Raw genomic sequence first — 19,202 nt, forward strand, 5'->3', positions numbered from 1 at the left:
GCACTATTACTTCCCTTGATCTAGATGCTATACTCCTATTGATGCAGCCCAGAATTGCATTGGCTTTTTTAGCTGCCGCGTCACACTGTTGGCTCATGTCTAGTTTGTGGTCAACCAAGACTCCTAGATCCTTTTCACATGTAGTGCTCTCAAGCCAGGTGTCACCCATCTTGTATTTGTGCCTCTCATTTTTTTTGCCCAAGTGCAATACTTTACATTTCTCCCTGTTAAAATTCATCTTGTTTGTTTTGGCCCAGTTCTCTAATCTGCTTTAATGGCTTGTAACCTGTAGACTCATGCTGGGCTGCTGTATGAGTCAAACTTTCAGAACGGTTTGCATTCTGAGTCCAAAGGGGGCTCAGGATATCGGAGAAATATTATAAAATAAAGAATTGCAGCTGCTGCTTGTAAAAGCTGTACCTGCCCATCCCAGCTTTTATGCTCTTATCATATGTAAGTGAAGTGAACACTAGGAAGGGGGAATTACAGAAACCTTAAATTCTTTTGAAATTGAATTTTGCTGGATAGGAACTACTGTAGTTCTTTCCCTCCCTGCAGTTATAAGGTTCTGCTGCATTTAATGTTCATCATCCAATAGAGTACTGTACATTTCATCTCACGTTGTGTGTGCTCTCTTGTATTACAGCCTTTGACACTGTCTACCAAAGAAATGGTGATGGAGAAGCCAAGTCCGCTGCTTGTAGGGCGGGAGTTCGTGAGGCAGTACTATACCCTGCTAAATAAAGCCCCCGACTTCTTACACAGGTAACTTCTAAATATATCAATAGCTGGTGTTGTCTTGACTAAAGGAGCAAGTTGAATTGACCCCACTTCCTCCAAATGTAACTGTTTATCTTCTTATGGACAGCTTAACTTGACGATATGGACTAGTTCCGCCTTAATGTTTTTATTTTATTGTATGCAGCCCTTATAGTTTACTAAAGGGTGGCTTTAAAATCTTTAAATTAAATAGGTGTTCTTTAAATAAACAAGCATAGCCAACTTGGGCTATGTTTATTTTGTGTCCCATAATTTGTTTCACGCACAAAGAAAATCCACCCTTTCAAGCCATAAAAAATTACATTTCGAAGTGTAGTTTTAATTTAGGTTCTGACTAAAACAGCTGTTCTATCTAAATTCGAAGTGTTTTTTTTAAAAAAATTGTGGGCTTCATTAATAAAGTATAAGCAATTGAAAAAGCAGCTGAACAACATAAATTGGGAGTGTTGAGAGAAGAAACAAAGCACAGATACCCTGCCTCCTATTCCTGTGTCTTTATTTATTGAAGGCTTTGTTCAACTAAGTCATATTCAGTATTGACACACTGAAATCATTGGACTTCAGTTGCTCATGACTAACAATTCCATTGATTTCAGTGGGCCTAGTTTGGACATGGCTTAGCCAGATACAACCCTATGAAAGTATTATGCAATTATACTCCCAGGGTGGTTTGCAAAAACAAAAACAATTGCAGCGTGAATGCAAGAAAATACAGCAAATGAAAAAGCCGCCAAATCATAAAAGCAGCATGATACAGCAAGATTAAAATTGCTTCTTTAAAAGCTGGAAAAATAAAAAGGTCCTTACTGGTGCTGAAAAGATGTTAAGGTAACAGACCAAGCAAACCTCTCTAGAGATAGTGTTCTGCGCTGTAGTTGCCACTGCTGAGAAGTCTTCTCATACCCTCCCCCATTACATTAAAAGGTAAAGGTACCCCTGCCCGTACGGGCCAGTCTTGCCAGACTCTAGGGTTGTGCGCCCATCTCACTCAAGAGGCCAGGGGCCAGCACTGTCCTCAGACACTTCCGGGTCACGTGGCCAGCGTGACAAGCTGCATCTGGCGAGCCAGCGCAGCACACGGAACGCCGTTTACCTTCCCGCTGGTAAGCGCTCCCTATTTATCTACTTGCACCTGGGGGTGCTTTCGAACTGCTAGGTTGGCAGGCGCTGGGACCGAGCAACGGGAGCGCACCCTGCCGCGGGGATTCGAACCGCCGACCTTTCGATCGGCAAGCCCTAGGCGCTGAGGCTTTTACCCACAGCGCCACCCGCGTCCCTCCCATTACATTAGAGAGACGTTTACAAGAGGTCCGTCATTGAGAATCTAAATATATGGGTAGGTAGCTACAAAGACAAGCGGTCGTCAGCCAATCTCATGTTCCAAATGATGCCAAATTAAGCATACACATGTTCTGTTTACATGTAAGAGACGTAGAGAAGTTATTTTGAGTGATCTCATAAATGCCATAAACAAATATTTTGATTGGGAATTCCATACTGCAGCTGATCACAGTGGAGCTTGCTGTCAGTAGTCATCAGCTGATCAACATTTACAGCAAGCCTTGCTTGCCAAGGCTCCAAATTGTTTCCATGATGGTGGAGATGGAACATGTGGGTATAGTTTGGAGAAAGCAGCCTTGTGGGACAAATCAGGATTCCCACTGGACCTAATTTTACTTGCAGGGCAAAGGTTCTCCACTATTGCACCAGTTTTCAAAAAAGCTACTTCAGAGTTTGCCTACCAACAGCAGAGACTGAAAATACCCTCCTGTTGACTGACAGGATTATAACACTGTGATGTAGCTTTTCAGTTACTCTCCACTGGCCACAGTTTCTTTTCTATTGCCATGATTTTCTGTTATATGCGCCAGATAAATCTCTTGTTGCAAGAAAACTCCTTGCAATAAAGCTCATTCTCCATGATGCATGCTGAGAAGCAGTAGAAGACCTGTTACATCCTGGATACCTTGAAGTGATTTAAGTTATTCTGACCCAAGAGCTGCTTATTGACAACAGCCAATAAGAGTGAACTGTAAATGGTTAAGCGTCTCAACTGTGGTTTCTCGGCTTCCTGTGCCACACAGTTATGGAGAATGATAAGTGCTGTAAAGAATTCAACATGGGCAGTGAGGTCCTCAAGCAACAATTTTGAACTGTGAAATGGAGCATCTTTTTCCCATCGATAAGTGTTGAGATAAATAGGCATCATAATTATCCCAGAAAATGCATATGACTAACACTGATGCGGGTTTTCTTCCTACTGGGGTAGTCTGCTGCTAATCAAATGATTAGTAGGTCTGTATTTCAACATAGTGGTAGCTGACAAGAAAATTAAGAATGTCAAGGGTCATCACATGCCCCTTTACTGTGATGATGACCTAGCATTCTGTCTTTGTCTTAGGATTTGGGTCGCAATCTGAATGTGTGAAGAACTTGGGCAATAGTTCAGGAATCACTGCTTCTCTTATTGCATCTCTTACCATTAGATCTGATGGTATTAGCATCTTGGAAGCTTTTAGAATTTCATGAACAAGAAATGCTGAATCATAAATGCATATTGATGTACTCCTTTACGGCTGCTTCCAGTTTTCGGGCTGCTCTTGGAGACCAATATATTGTTTGATTAGTTTTGTATTCTGTTGGCTCCACTTAAAAAGTTACTGCACTACAGTGGTACCTCGGGTGAAGAACTTGCTGTATTTTTCGCTCCATAAGGCGCACCTGACCATAAGGCGCACCTAGTTTTTAGAGGGGGAATTCAAGAAAAAAAATATTATTTAAAGGGAGTGCTGAGCAGAGCCTGTATGCATCCCAGGCTCTGCTCAGTGCTCCCTTTCACGAGCCGCATGGAGTGTGTGTGTGGCTCTTGGGGGCTTTTGCAGGAGGTGGGGGAAGAGAGCGTCTCTCTGTCACTTCCCCCACCTCCCGCAAGAGCCGCGCGCTCTTTAAAGGGAGCGCGGCTCTTGGGGGCTTTTCTCCCCCCCACCTCCCGCAAAAACCAGGGATAGCCGTGTGAAGCGGGATGAAGGCTCCCCACTGGCCTGCAGAGGCTTTGTGCCGCTAAGGCAGAAGCTAAAACAGCTAGAGGGAGTGCTTCACGGGCTACCGCAGAGCTGCTCAGGAGCTTGTCGGGGCTGGCGAGGGAAGCCCGGGTTTCTCCCCCCAGCCCCAGGGATCACACATTCGCTCCATAAGACACACAGACATTTCCCCTTAGTTTTTAAGAGGAAAAAAGTGCGTCTTGTGGAGCAAAAAATACGGTAATTCGTTCTGGCGGTCCGTTCTTAACCTGAAACTGTTCTTAACCTGAGTTACCACTTTAGCTAATGGGGCCTCCCGCTGCTGCTGCCACCACACAATTTATGTTCTCATCCTGAAGCAAAGTTCTTAACCCATGGTACTATTTCTGGGTTAGCGGAGTCTGCAACCTGAAGCGTCTGTAACCCGAGGTACCACTGTAATGACTTTGAAATTACTGGTGCCTTGTGGTTGGATGTGGGCAGGGGAGATCAGGGAGATTGTATTAGAGCTTCAGAGTACTGTATTTTAATTGTTTTATTTAGTGATAAATAAAAAATATTTCCAATTTAAAGGGATATAAACTGACCTGAACTCTGTGATCATCATCTGAGGCCCTTCTTCATGTGCCTCTTCCATGAGAGGTCCAGAGGGTGGCAATACAAGAAAGGGCCTTTTATGCAGTGGCTCCCCGTTTGTGGAATGTGCTCTCCAATGAGTTTTGGCTGGCGCCTTTGTTATACATCATTAGGCGCCCAGCAAAAACCTTCCTCTTTAAACAGGCCTTTGGCTGATGTGGCCTTTGAAATGTGTTTGTGGGAGGTGGGGTTATTGTTTTGTTTTTGTTTTAACTATTTTATGCTTCTTTCCTGGTACCTCGGGTTACATATGCTTCAGGTTACATACGCTTCAGGTTACAGACTCCGCTAACCCAGAATTAGTGCTTCAGGTTAAGAACTTTGCTTCAGGATGAGAAGAGAAATCGTGCTCCGGCGGCGCAGTGGCAGCAGGAGGCCCCATTAGCTAAAGTGTTGCTTCAGGTTAAGAACAGTTTCAGGTTAAGAACGGACCTCCAGAACGAATTAAGTTCTTAACCTGCGGTACCACTGTATTTTTATCTTGTGAACCTCCCTGAGATCTGATGAAGGGAGGTATATTAAATTGAATAAGTAATCATAATTTTAATACAGAGAACAAATAGCAAAAAGTAATCCTTAATTATTTCAGAACTGTAGATATCAGCATTGTATTTCGATAACTTAAAGGCAGATAGGTAACAGTTGAAATTGTTCTGGCTCTCACCATATTAAGTGATCTCCTTTAGGAGTGTACCCACAGATAACCTGGAATTATGTACACTGATCCTTAAAAGACACAGTTTGTTTCATCCATGTAGTTTTATTGCCCCTGGAAAGGGATTTTGGGTGAAGTTGCCACCCCCTGAACACCCCAGTAGTTTCCCTTGAAACTAAGCAGGTCAAGGTCTGGTCACTTTCACAGGAGAATTTTTGAGAACCATTTGTTTTTATTTTATTTATTAATTTATTAAACTTGTATACCACCCTTCTTCCAAAGATCACAGGGTGGTTCACAACATAAAAATACAAAATGCAAACACAGAATACATAATAAAACAAAAGCAAAACAAACCAATACCCACTTATGTCACTTTGGGTACCATTATGGAAGAATGGTGGGATATATTTTAAAATAAACTTTCGTAAGGTGCCTAGATACAAACCAGATTTAGCGTTATCTTATATCTTATAACATCATCATTATTATTATTATTATTATTATTATTATTATTATTATTAGCTATGGGCTTTTGAACTGCATCAGAATTTTATTGATTATACCAGGTTTTAAAACCCTATAGTCCTCTTATCTAAAGCTTACATTAAACTTCTTAGCATTCTTTTTTTTTAATTTGCTGAAAACCAGATGTGCTCCTATATGACTGTCCTAAACCTCATGCTCGAATGTCTTTGCAGGTTTTATGGCAGGAATTCTTCTTATGTGCATGGTGGACTGGATGCCAGTGGCAAACCACAGGAAGCCGTGTATGGCCAGGCTGTATGTACCTAACCAATTATTTTGTCATGTTCAGTCACAATAAATAAAGGCATAGCCTTTGGCAATACATAATGTTAAATATGGTGTTTCCATTACTTCAAGCAGTAATCTAGAGAGAGCATAGCCATTTGTTTGCAGCAGCAAACATTTTAGGGTTGTTCCCAATGCAAAGCAGAAACCTATGGTGTGTTTTTTCCCATGTATGCTGATTTCTATAGGCCTTCTCTGAGTTTGGCTTAGTTGGATACAACCCTTAGTTGCCAGATGCTGGAAACAATTGTCCCCTGCAGTGTGTAAAAATATGGGATATGGCTGATATAATCATATTTCAAGGAGGAATAGGGATATAAATGGACCCTGAACTGCACGAGGGTCAAGTGATGGGGCACATCCTGTTGCGTTTACCATATCCCCTACCTTATTTTTTTAACAGAGAGGGTGTCCTCCGAAGCAAAGGTGTGGACATTTGTGTCCACCATATTTGTTTCCCAGAGCGCTGTGCCATAGAACACACATAGGAATGTGAAAAAGCCAAGATGGTAGGCACGATTATCCGGAGCCTTCGTGGGGGTAGGTTTGTTAAAGTTGGGAAAAGACAGACAAGGCTTCTGAAAAGTTTCAAATACATTTGATTTCCCATAGAGTTTCTTGCTTGGCAGTGCTAATGTAAGAGGCTGATATCCAACAGAAAATATTGGGCTTGGATGTGGGAGACCACTTCTTTCAAGGCCTCATGGTGTGACATTGGGCCAGGTCAGTTATTTATGCACTTCAGAGGCTTCTATGCAAAAATGAATAATAGTGACCTATTTAAAAAGGCAGCATAGAGATTATCAAGTGCCTAGGGCTTTTGGTTTTCAGTGTTCTTGGTAATACTGTACTGGATGTCTGTGCATTTTTTTGTTTTCTTTCATTTCTGTTACTTTAGCAATATGTGATCCCAGTTTTTGAAATAGAACCTGATTTTTGACTTCAGCAACTGCCAGAAAAAGAGCTCTAGTCTTGAACCAGCATCAAGACATGTAGATAGTAATCCATGTCTTTGTATTCATATAATATGCTCTTAACAAAAGGATGGGGGAATCTTAGGCCTTCTAGATGTGGGCCAATGGTCCAGGGTAATGGGAGTTTTAATCCAACTGCAATCTGGAGGGCTCCAGGCTCTCTACCTCTGCCCTAGCAGTGATACAGTTGTGATGTAGTAGAAGATACTTCAGTCTTTAAAAGATGCACCCAGAGTTTCAAAATATTTATTCAGCGCTTGCTGGGATAGTTGCATATTACACATTTGAATCGGATGCATTTTCTATGAATATGATGTAGTTCCACACCTATAGTCTTCTGTTTTTCTCTGTTGTCATCCAGATTTGGTATTTTCAGGGAAATGGCCAACCCGTTCCTTGAAATGTTTTAAGACAGCCAAGGATCCCTGATTTCATGGTTGCTGCCCTGAGGCACATGCTTTCAAAACTATATTAAAGACTATTGCATTGTTCTCTTGCTTTCCTAATTAGACACTTAAAAAAAACACCTAAAGCAAAACTTAGCCCAATTACATGTCCTCCTCCTCCCCACCCCCCAGATTTTAAAATACTAGATTAAGTTTATGACCACATGAAAGAGCTGCAGTGTAGTCCGTTGGCCTGCAGCCAGAATCCTCCTTATATTAATTATGTAAATAAAAGTATATAAAATATACCTAGTTTTTACTGGAAAATAGAAAAAATTAGCCATGGGGATAAGCTTTGGGTTTTCTTGAAAACACTGTAATATGCTCTAAAAATTATTATTATTATTTTCATTATTATTATTTATTATTTTCTATCAGAAGTGCATTTCACCCACATAATGTGGCACAATAGCTGTTGAGCTGTGTTACCATCATCTGATGTGCAGAAACGTCTGAGAATTTCTTGGCTTCCCCTTTAGATTCTTTGAGCAGAGAAGATGTAGGCAGTTTGAGTTGCTCATGGCTGGGGCCGAAGCAAAAGGATCAGAGTTTCCCAAAATTACTTGTGAAAGGCCTGTGGAATTTCATGGAGGTGGAGGCAAAACTCCTTGCCCCTTCCTTCTTCACTCCATCCTTTCCCAAACCTCCTAGTGAGTGAAAGTGTATGTGTGTTCTCCTCCCCCCCCCCCTTACTACCTTTCTTCCCTAGGACTTTCCCCCATCTCTTTCTAGTGTTTAACCAGGCTCCACCATTCAGGCACTGCTGTTGCAAGTACTGCTGCAGCCTTTCCCTGGCCTGTGCTGAGAAAGGCTTATTGGAAGCGGATCTGGTAGCAGGAATGGCTGCCTTGTTTGCTTGTCAGGATAGTGCCACCCTTGGCCAAGCTAACCAGCTGTGTAGCTCTCTCTCAAATGCATTCAATGGAACATTGCAGCAGACTTAGCTGTAGCCATAGAGTGAGGCACCAGGGCAGTAGGCTGTACAGGTGAGCAGGAGCCTTGGAAGAGGGAGGGAACCTTAAAGAGTCACATCTTCACTCTACCACATTTTAATTTATGTGAAACTTAGTTCTGAAGCTATGTAGCATTATGGAATTTCATCAACTAGCTTGTATCTACCAGTTATTGACCAACACACACACACACACACACAGAGAGAGAGAGAGAGAGAGAGAGAGAGAGAGAGCTTGTATAGATAGAAAAGGAAGAATGTGTCTCACATGCTCTCTACATTGAAGGAAAAGCATTTTCATATTCAGCATTTTTAAAGCAATGCATTCAGTATTAAGAGGCCCTACCTAACAAAGGAAAACATCTATACAGTGGTACCTCTGGATGTGAACGGGATCCGTTCTGGAGCCCCGTACTCATCCTGAGCAGAACGCAACCTGCCTCTGTGCGGGTTGTGATTTGCCGCTTCTGCGCATGCCGCCATTTTGAGCGTCTGCACATGCGCGAGTGGTGAAACCCGGAAGTAACCCGTTCCGTTACTTCGTGGTTGCTGTGGGACACAACTTGAAAACGCTCAACCTGAAGCGTCTTTAACCCGAGGTATGACTGTAGTTATCAAAATCAGGTACTGAGAGCTTGGGGTTTTATTTTTAATTTTTGGCTAAGTAGGATTCAAGTTTCTTTTATTTTGTCTCTAGGACATACACAAGAAGGTGATGTCCCTGCAGTTTAGTGAATGCCGCACTAAGATCCGCCATGTGGACGCTCATGCAACTCTGAACGATGGAGTAGTTGTGCAAGTCATGGGGGAGTTGACAAATAATGGGCAGCCAATGAGGAAATTCATGCAAACCTTCGTACTGGCTCCAGAAGTAAGTAACCACCGTGAACTTCAAGCAGCAGGGCCTTAAACACGAGTTGATCCCAAACGATGGCCCTCACTTCAGAAACCTTCCTAGACTAAACATAGCACTTATTTCTGCAAGCTTGCTTTGGTACCTCCACCAGCAATCTTACCTAGGTGTACATAGCTGCAATTATAGCTTCCATGTAAGGGCCATTCATATACTGTATATCAATCAATCTTTATTACGGTTCAGAGACCCAACAAATCATTACAAAGCAATACACAATTCATACAGCCTACCTCCAGGTTAAACAAGCATTTTGTTCAGAATATAGGGATCATTTGTTCTTGCAACCACTGATAAAAACTTTGCCACTGCTAATGTTCTAGCATTTGTCCGGTCTTCCAATAGGATCCTGACATAGTGAGCCTCTGATTTTCCCGGGAAAGGTACCAGCAAGGGTAATATCAGTTCAGCCCTGGCTTGCTCATATTTTGCACAATGCAACAAAATATGTTTTATAGAATCGATGTCTTGAGCACACGAGCAAAGTCTGTCCTGGTAGGGAACTCCTCTCAACCTGCCATCCAACACTGCAGAAGGAAAGACATTTAGTCTGGCTTTGGTGAAAAGCCTTCGATAGTTTGGTACTGTCGGGTTTTTAATGTAAGATGTTAACTTAAAGACATACCCATATTGTACTCCTACTGCCAGCGGACTACAGACTGCTCCCCTAGACCATTGTGTATAGGGGCATATATATATGAGATGCAAAGTGTTCCAAATGAATTGAACATTATGGCTGAGAAGTCTTACTTTTCGTGTCATTACATGAATGCAAAAGGGAAAGGACAACTGAATTTGAAAGCAATATGTAGCATTGCCAGAGAGTTAGTTAATCAACAGTTGAGTTGTTGGGTTTTTTTACCCATGGTGTGTTTGTTTTTACAGGGATCTGTTCCAAATAAGTTTTATGTACACAACGACATATTCCGTTATGAAGATGAAGTATTTGGTGACTCTGAAGCTGAACTAGATGAAGGTAAGGGAATCGGTCAGAGTTGGAATGTAGGAAGCCCTGCTAGCTCAGACTAAAGGCCTCTCTGATCCAGTGTTCTGTTTTGACAGCAGCCAAATGAGATACCTATAGGAAGTCCAAAAGCAGGACTTGAGGGGAGCAGCATGCTGGAACTGAAAAATTCAGGTGATGAACCTGAGCACAACTCACTGTGGAAACTGCATACAGTCATATCTCAAGTTGCGTTCGCTTCATGTTGTGGTTTTTTAGGTTGCAAACGCGGCAAACCTGGAGGTGTATACTTCTGGGTTTCGCCGCACGCACAGAAGCGTTTTGTGCCCTTTGTGCATGTGCAGAAGCACTCTATCGCGCTCCACGCATGTGCAGAAGCGCTGCTGTAGTTGCAGACTTTTCAGGGTGCAAACGGCAGCCCGGAACAGATCATGTCCACAACTAGAGGTACCATTATAGAGACAATCCATGCTGAGCTAGCACATATTTCCGCAAACATTTTGTGCTCCAGGTCGAAGGGATAACACCCTAGCCTTTGAATAAAAGTATGCTTATCTGAGTGCTGCTCAGGTTAGTATCTGTGCCGGTGTGGCCTAATCCTACTTGGGTTGTTGCTGCCACAATCCAGCCTGGTAACAAGCCCTGCAAGCAATTTTGCACTTGGCAGGGCCTGACTAGATTATTCAAGATTCTAGCCTGGCAATTATTTGCCTGTTGTTATCCTGAGCCAGTTCCCACAAAGGGCAATTTGAATGACGTTTGAATGAATCTGATTGATAATATTATGGCTGTTGTTGACCCTGGAGGGCTGACCGTTCTGTTACCCTTTCATATAACTATCAACTTGACCGGAATTCATTCTTTCAGTTTACAGTAAGGAAAGATCAGAGAGGTGGCTGTTAGGAATAAATTGTAGTTGGGGGAAAATTTTGTCTGCTTAAAAAAGCGCAAGTCTCCTATATGCAGGCATGCAGTGGTGTGGGGGTGGTTAAGCTGAGCATTGCAGTAGTATTGTGCTGTGTGAGTCAGATTTCATTCAGAGACCAAGCACATGTTCCTCAGGAAAGATGAACAAGAAAAGGGAGCAGTGACTATACAGTGATGGAGCTGGCGCCAAAGAGAACTGCAATATTCTGTGACTCCTCTCTTCAGTAAACAGTTTATTTCCACAGTTGTGCTTGATTGAGGGCACAAGGAGAAGGGGACAACAGAGGACGAGATGGTTGGACAGTGTTCTCAAAGCTACCAGTATGAGTTTGACCAAACTGCGGGAGGCAGTGGGAGACAAGAGTGCCTGGCATGCTCTGGTCCATGGGGTCACGAAGAGCTGGACACGACTAAACGACTAAACAATAGTCTACTTCCAACCTAAATTACTTTCCACCATGTCAGTTTGGAGGCTAGACTGGTTGAATGCAAAGAAAGACTTGATGAGGCAAAGAAATAAAGGAATATCAGCTATTTTTGAATGGGAAGGATTTCTGAAATAGAGCATGTGACTGACATATAAAGAGTATCATTTCGGATGCATTTGAGTAAAACACTTTATGTATCCAGCTGCATTGTGGTGGATTCTTCTTAAATTAGACGGTTTTCGGAATTTGTGGCAGATTATTCAGTTAGTGTGCTGCAATCGATCTTATGAAGGGACGCAGGTGGCGCTATGGTCTAAACCACTGAGCCTCTTGGGCTTGCCGACCAGAAGGTCGGAGGTTCAAATCCCCGCGACGGGGTGAGCTCCCGTTGCTCGGTCCCTGCTCCTGCCCACCTAGCAGTTCAAAAGCACGTCAAGTGCAAGTAGATAAATAGGAAGGGAAGGTAAACAGCGTTTCCGTGTGCTGCTCTGGTTCGCCAGAGCCACATGACCTGAAAGCTGTCTGCGGACAATTGCCGGCTCCCTCAGCCTATAGAGCGAGATAAGCGCACAACCCCAGAGTCGTCCACAACTGGACCTAATGATCAGGGGTACCTTTACCTTTTTAATCTATCTTATAATCGCAAATGAAAGTGCCTTGATCTTAATAGAGTTCCTCTTTTTTACAGTAACAAAATGCACAGCAGGTGTATCTATTCTGAATTAAAAACCTATGTACAGCCAGTGAAAGCTGTGGGTGGAATTCAACATAGTGTCAAGTTCCTGGGCTGTGCATGTGGAAAATGAGGTCTGCTCACATAATAAGACCCCCCACCCCAATACACATTCCATTCCTCCACCCTTCCGGTGCAGATTTAGGGGGTGCACGGAAGGAGGAGAAGGGAGAAAGTACTACTGTGTGAGCAGGCCACGTTATGTGCAGGCGGCAACTTAGTTGAATCCAGCCCTTAAATTATAGCTTTCCCTTTAGTCATTTAAAGTGAATGATCGAGTCTGATTTTGCTTGGTGCCTATTTACTGGGTCGTTCAAACACTATAGATCCGTATGCACATGATTCAAATACTTTGGTTGGCTCTGGTAATCAGCCTGAAGTTGAGATGAACATGACAACCCTGGTCTTCCCAGCTTTTGGGGTGGGGCCTTGTCCCTGCCAGCTTGCTGATTTTGAAAGGCACTCTACACACAGCTTATGGTTATGGATGATGGAGCTTTCATTTCAAAGCTCAGGGGTTGGGTGAGGGATCGTCTAGTCCACTTTGAATTAGGGGGCATTTGATGTCTCTGAGGTGCAAGAAAAATTGCCTAACTTCCTTACCTACCAAATTTTGCAGCCCTGTGAATTGGAGGGTACTTGCTTATCAGTTTCTTGTCGTTTAGTCGTGTCTGACTCTTCGTGACCCCATGGACCAGAGCAGGCCAGGCACTCCTGTCTTCCACTGCCTCCTGCAGTTTGGTCAAACTCATGCTAGTAGCTTTGAGAACACTGTCCAACCATCTCGTCCTCTGTTGTCCCCTTCTCCTTGTGCCCTCCATCTTTCCCAACATCAGGGTCTTTTCTAGGGAGTCTTCTCTTCTCATGAGGTGGCCAAAGTACTGGAGCCTCAGCTTCAGGATCTGTCCTTCCAGATGAGCACTCAGGGCTGATTTCCTTAAGAATGGATAGGTTGGATCTTCTTGCAGTCCATGGGACTCTCAAGAGTTTCCTCCAGCACCATAATGCCTCCACGGCATAGCTCATAGCTTCTCTGAGTTATTCAAGCCCCTTTGCCATGACAAGGCAGTGATCCATGAAGGAGTGTTCATTGGTTAAAAGACTTTAATATGTTAATCTAACTAACTAAGCATTGCCGCTCTACTTCAGTCTGCATTGTTCCACCTTACAGTGGACACTCGGGTTGCGAACGTGATCCATGTGGGAGGCACATTCTCAGCCCGCAGCGCCACGTCTGTGCACGCGCGGGTTGCGATTCGGCGCTTCTGTGCATGCGCAAAGCGTGATTTAGCGTTTCTGCACATGCGTGACCGCTGAAACCTGGAAGTAACTCGTTCCAGTACTTCCAGGTTTTGGCACGTCTGTAACCTGAAAAAATGCAACCTGAAGCGTCTGTAACCCGAGGTATGACTGTATATACAACGTTGTTGCTGTCAGTAAAAAGGCACATTCCTTTAAAAGTGGTGTTCTCCTACCTAATTACAAATAGTTAAAAGGACTTTCTATCTAATGTTTTAGAGTCAGAAGATGAAGTAGAAGAAGAGCATGAAGAAAGGCAGCCATCCCCTGAGCCTGCTCAAGAGAATGCAAGCAGTACTTACTACGATAATCACCCTGTAACGTAAGACAACTTTATATTCTTACATTGCAACCAGTCTATGCAAAATACGTTTCATTTTTTTTAATTATACAAATCCCATTTTAACAATATTGAGACATCCTGTTTTCAGGTCTTCTATCTTTAGCCTGTGATGTAATCTAATGTATGGAACTTATAATAAAAAGGCGTTGAAAGATTGTCCATGTTGTATTTCTGAGCAACAACATACTACCTCTGGAAGATTTTCATAAGGATCATTGCCTTACAGTGGTTCTTGTAGTGTATAGAGAAATCAGAATAAAATTTATGTGAGGCATTAATGTGTAGCCCTCTTTTTAAATATTCGGCAGATGTCGTCTCGGTTGTCTTTTTAGTGCCTACTTGAAATCCTTCCTCCTTCAACAAGCCATTTTAAGTAGAGATATTTCCCACTCTGCGTCTGCGCTGGAGATTTTTTTTAGATGTTTTGTTACTTGTGTGTGAGCTGCCCTGGGCTTTGGGGAGAAAGGGTGTGACTGAGATACATATATAAAATAAAATGTATTTCTCTTTTGGTTAATTTTACTTGTAACCAAAAATTACTGGCTTATGTATACAAGCAGTAAGTGCTAGGGCTGTAAGGGGATGAGGTAACTGATAAGGCAAACTTATGGCAATTCTTGGGAATCATCTCGGAAGGAAATTAATTTGTTAAACTGTGTTTCTTGGTGAGCACACTAGTTGAAGAATGGCTATGTACTTTTTTTATGGCACTACAGTGGTACCTCGGGTTACATATACTTCAGGTTACAGACTCTGCTAACCCAGAAATATTGCTTCAGGATGAGAACAGAAATTGTGCTCCGGCGGCGCAGCAGGAGGCCCCATTAGCTAAAGTGGTGCTTCAGGTTAAGTACAGTTTCAGGTTAAGTACGGACCTTCGGAACGAATTAAGTACTTAACCTGAGGTACCACTGTATAGGAATGAGGGATTTATCCAGCTACCAGTAGTTAGAGTTTAAGGGGCCAGTGCAATTGTGCTTCAGCAGAAAAGAGTTCAGCAAAATCATGGATTGCAGGATGGTTGAGATGCATATGCAACAAGGGGTAAAAGCTGATAGCATGTACAGTCAGCTTTCCCCCACCGATAGCTACCGTTGCTCATCGCCCTGATCTGGCCACAGTGACCCACGTGATGGTCACCTCCAGGCTTGATTATTGTAACTTGCTCTATGCGGGGCTGCCCTTGTAGCTGACCCAGAAACTCCAGCGGGTGCACAATGCCGCGGCAAGGCTCCTTACAGGGTTCTTGCCGCAGGATCACATTCATCCAGTGCTTTACCAACTGCACTGGCTCCCGGTGGAGTGCAGGGTCAAGTTTAAGGTGGTGGTTTTGACCTTTAAAGCCCTATGCGGCCTAGGACCCACATAGCTACTGGACCGCCTCTCCTGGTATGCCCCGCGGAGGACTTTAAGGTCCACAAATAACAACACTTTGGAAGTCCCGAGCCTCAATGAGGTTAGATTGGTTTGAACTAGGGCCAGGGCCTTTTCAGCCCTGGCCCCAACTTGGTGGGACGCTCTATCACAAGAGACTAGGGCCCTGCAGGACTTGACATCTTTCCGCAGGGCCTGCAAGACAGAGCTGTTCCACCTGGCCTTTGGTTTGGACTTGGTCTGACCCTTATGTTTCCCTCCCCTTATGGTCTTGATTTATCAGCTACTTTAAAATTGATTTATCAGCATTTTAAATTGTATTTTAAATTGAGTTTTTCTTCTTCTTTTTCTGCCCCCCCCCTTTCCCCCTATTATGTTTTTACTGTGATTTTATTGGTGTTAGCCGCCCTGAGCCCGGCTCTGGACGAGGGTATAAATAAAATTATTATTATAAGTCAGTATATCTGGTCCTGCTATCTGTTAGCATTTTAGAATTAATTTAGCTGCATCCAATTCTTCTAGTAATGGAATAGAAGAAACGTTGGAAGAATCTACTCACGAACCTGAGCCTGAGCTGGAATCTGAATCAAAAGCTGAGGAACTAAAACCTGAAGTGGAAGAAAAAAATATTGAAGAGCTAGAAGAAAAATCTCCATCCCCACCTCCTGTAGAAACAGTTTCTCTACCACAAGAACCACCAAAGGTTGGTTAATTTTCGATGCTTTGTGTAACTAGACTGAAGATGGCTATCAAACTCGGATTGTGAGGAAACCTGGGTAGCTATAATCACAAACAGAACTGGTGGGAGTAGCTTTTTGCATTGAGTATTCAGTATAAATGAGTGTTACCATTGCCCCATCCATACAAATGGACATTCACATTACTTATAGTACAAAGCCAAATGAAAAAATGTTTCTAATGGGTACTGAGGCTAGTAAATGTATATTAAGAACCTTCTTAAAAATAAAAACTCATTAGTACTGTTGATATAGGACAGCAAGTTTTTAACATAATTGATTCTTTACTGCTTTCTTACAATGTAAATTGAAATGCATCCAGTCTCATGATTCCCTTCCCTCCCAGTAGAAGGGGAAAATATTGCAGGCACTGTGTTCTGTTATGACAGCCTAATAATTTGAGAGCTTTGGGAAGAAGTCACAGTAAATTTACCCACAAGGTTATGATCTTGAGTACTTACACCTATTGCTTTTTAGCTATGACATATTTAGCTATTACAGAGTAATCATGTTTGGTGCCTCTGAATGAGACTCCTTCAGGAGAACATTCTATAAATAGGGATCACAACCAATTAGACCCGTTCCCTAATTGTGCCTACCTAACCTCTGGTATAAGGGCACCTGTAGAAGGATCTTGGATCAGTTGGGATAGGTTGATTTGGAAGAGGTGGTCCTTCAGAGATACTTTAGTCCAAGTCATAAAGGCAACACCTGAAATACCGTATTTTTTGCTCTATAAGACTCACTTTTTCCCTCCTAAAAAGGGGAAGTGTGTGCGCATCTTATGGAGCGAATACAGGCTGCGCAGCTATCCCAGAAGCCAGAACAGCAAGAGGGATTGCTGCTTTCGCTGCACAGCGATCCCTCTCGCTGTTCTGGCTTCTGAGATTCAGAACATTTTTTTCTTGTTTTCCTCCTCCAAAAACTCGGTGCATCTTGTGGTCTGGTGCATCTTATAGAGCGAAAAATACAGTAGTTAAAGTAATTCCTGGTCCACTGACGAGCACAATTCAAACACTCTGAATTGTGCTTGTCAGTGGACCAGCAATCAGTTTTAACTATTTCAGAACAGACAAGGTAAATTCCATATAACTGGTCCCAGTTAGTATTCTAGCCTGTTTTGAATCATCTGAAGCTTTTGACTGTTCAAAGCACATCCAGTGCTTTACAGTAGTCTAAATGGGAAGTTACCAAGGGGATCTGCCTATTTCCTTTCTGGTGGGATCATAGCTGGCAAACCAGCCCAAGCTGGTAAAAGGCACTTCATGCTGCAGATGCCACTGGGTCGTAAAAATTGAGAACAGAACCCAGTAGCATCTCTAAACAGAACTTTCTTTTCTAGGGGGGAGAGGTCCTAGTGTGGTCCTGAGAGCCAGTGTGGTGTAGTGGTTAAGAGCGGTAGACTCGTAATCTGGTGAACCAGGTTCGCGTCTCAGCTCCTCCACATGCAGCTGCTGGGTGACCTGGGGCCAGTCACTCTTCTCTGAAGTCTCTCAGCCCCACTCACCTCACAGAGTGTTTGTTGTGGGGGAGGAAGGGAAAGGAGAATGTTAGCCGCTTTGAGACTCCTTTGGGTAGTGATAAAGCGGGATATCAAATGCAAACTCTTCTTCTTCTTCTTCTTCTTCTAGTTAGGGAAGACCCTGGTTGGTCCTAATTGCAGCTAATGACAGAAATGATATCGCATGCTACCACAATTAAGACTGACAGGGAAAGTGTGAGGGAATTTGGTCCTGAGAGCAAAATGACTGTGGATAGTTCCTGTGTTTGGCCTGTTTCCAGTCCCTGGGAATATTAAGTCTGTACTAGCCCCCCCAAAATGATAAAGCACGAAAAATGTACTCATGTATAACTGCCCTCTCTTTCACCCCCCGTTAAGTGAGTATAGGATTGCAGCCTAGGGTGATGAACGTGATCTGTTGAAACGAATAGATAACAAAAATGGTAAAAGCATTCACAATCTGTTTTGCTGGCATCGTATTATGATTGCACTTAATTCTGAGACTGTCTTGCCGTAGAGCAAATCTTTCTATTGGTCTAGTTTTCCCGTAAGAAATGTCCGTAGTTTTCTATGATGAGCAGCCCAGGTTTGTTGCATTTCCTGCAGGCTTTCTCTTGGGCTTCAGTGACCAGTAAAAACCTGCCTCCTAGTGGTACTGTTTCTTCCTCTGGAATTCCACCCCATGTTAAAGCACCAGTCTCACAGGTAACCAGTCTGTGAACACCTTAGATTGTCTGCTTGTTTACATCTACAAACTGCTTCACTAACAAAGCAAGTTACAATTTCTCGAATTGTGCCAATTGGCTGCTTAATATATATCCCAGCATCCTGTACCAACTTATGACTGTTTTGTAGACTGGTTCATTCATTTCTTACCAGCAGTGCTGTTTTTCTAGAGAAAGAGGTGCTGGAACTTGCCATGAACACCTCCCTTGTTCTCTTATAATGGCAGTGGTGCCCACTTGAGAGGTGCTGGAACTGAGCTCTGGCAACTTCCGGCTGAAAAAAAGCCCTGCTTACCAGTACTATTGTTACTCCTATTTCCAAAATGTTTGTGGCAGTGCGATATATAAGTTGTCTGGAACAAAGGTGTAGAAGGGATCCCTTGGGGATCACCCACACTTTCGTTTGAACCGTATTTTGAAAATCTGAGAAGTGTATATTTCATTATTCAGGATATCATACCCAGTTACTTTCTTTAAAACAAAAAACTTCTTTATTTTTCTGTTTCAAAAAATACATATAATAAACAATCCCTGTATACCCCCCACCCCCAAGAAACATTCCATGCATATGCAAAATAAATGATACAGTCAAACATTAAGCAGTAGTTTAGAGCTGATTATAGCAGTTAAGGGTCTTCTACTCTCCGTCTTAACAGATTATCCCAGAGTGAGCCATGGGTAGTTGAAAAGGTAGTTGAGTTCATCTTTCTGCACCTTAAAATTACTAGAGAATGTTTTGTGGAGGACACGGAGATAGGTTTAAGCACAATGCTGCTGCTTCCCCCTAAAGAAAACTTAGCAAATCTGCGTAAACAGAGCTACCATACCAAGAGGTAAGGTGAAGAACCCAGCTCTGGTAGTAGACATTTAAAGATGTCACACTAGCAGCATAATCAGACCCTTTGACACAGCCCACTGTTGCAAGCTTAGTTGAAATGAACAGGGCAGTGGTTTTTTCAACCAGTGTGCTGTGGCACCTTGG

General features: G+C 43.0%; 1 protein-coding gene across 2 annotated transcripts in view; it reads left to right on the top strand.

Moving 5' to 3' along the window:
* Positions 1 to 19,202, top strand: part of G3BP2 (G3BP stress granule assembly factor 2) — a 37,280-nt gene that overhangs the window by 10,176 nt on the left and 7,902 nt on the right. The window contains exons 2-8 of one of the 2 annotated variants that reach the window (XM_053363056.1): positions 647 to 765; positions 5,793 to 5,874; positions 8,974 to 9,147; positions 10,075 to 10,165; positions 13,760 to 13,862; positions 15,780 to 15,960; positions 18,102 to 18,200. In XM_053363056.1, coding sequence (XP_053219031.1) covers positions 671 to 765; positions 5,793 to 5,874; positions 8,974 to 9,147; positions 10,075 to 10,165; positions 13,760 to 13,862; positions 15,780 to 15,960; positions 18,102 to 18,200 — 825 coding nt within the window. In that variant the 5' untranslated portion in view covers positions 647 to 670. The remainder of the gene's footprint in view (positions 1 to 646; positions 766 to 5,792; positions 5,875 to 8,973; positions 9,148 to 10,074; positions 10,166 to 13,759; positions 13,863 to 15,779; positions 15,961 to 18,101; positions 18,201 to 19,202) is intronic. The other variant, XM_053363057.1, reaches the window with a different exon arrangement.

This window comes from Podarcis raffonei, chromosome 13, assembly GCF_027172205.1.
Source record: "Podarcis raffonei isolate rPodRaf1 chromosome 13, rPodRaf1.pri, whole genome shotgun sequence".
NCBI lineage: Eukaryota > Metazoa > Chordata > Lepidosauria > Squamata > Lacertidae > Podarcis > Podarcis raffonei.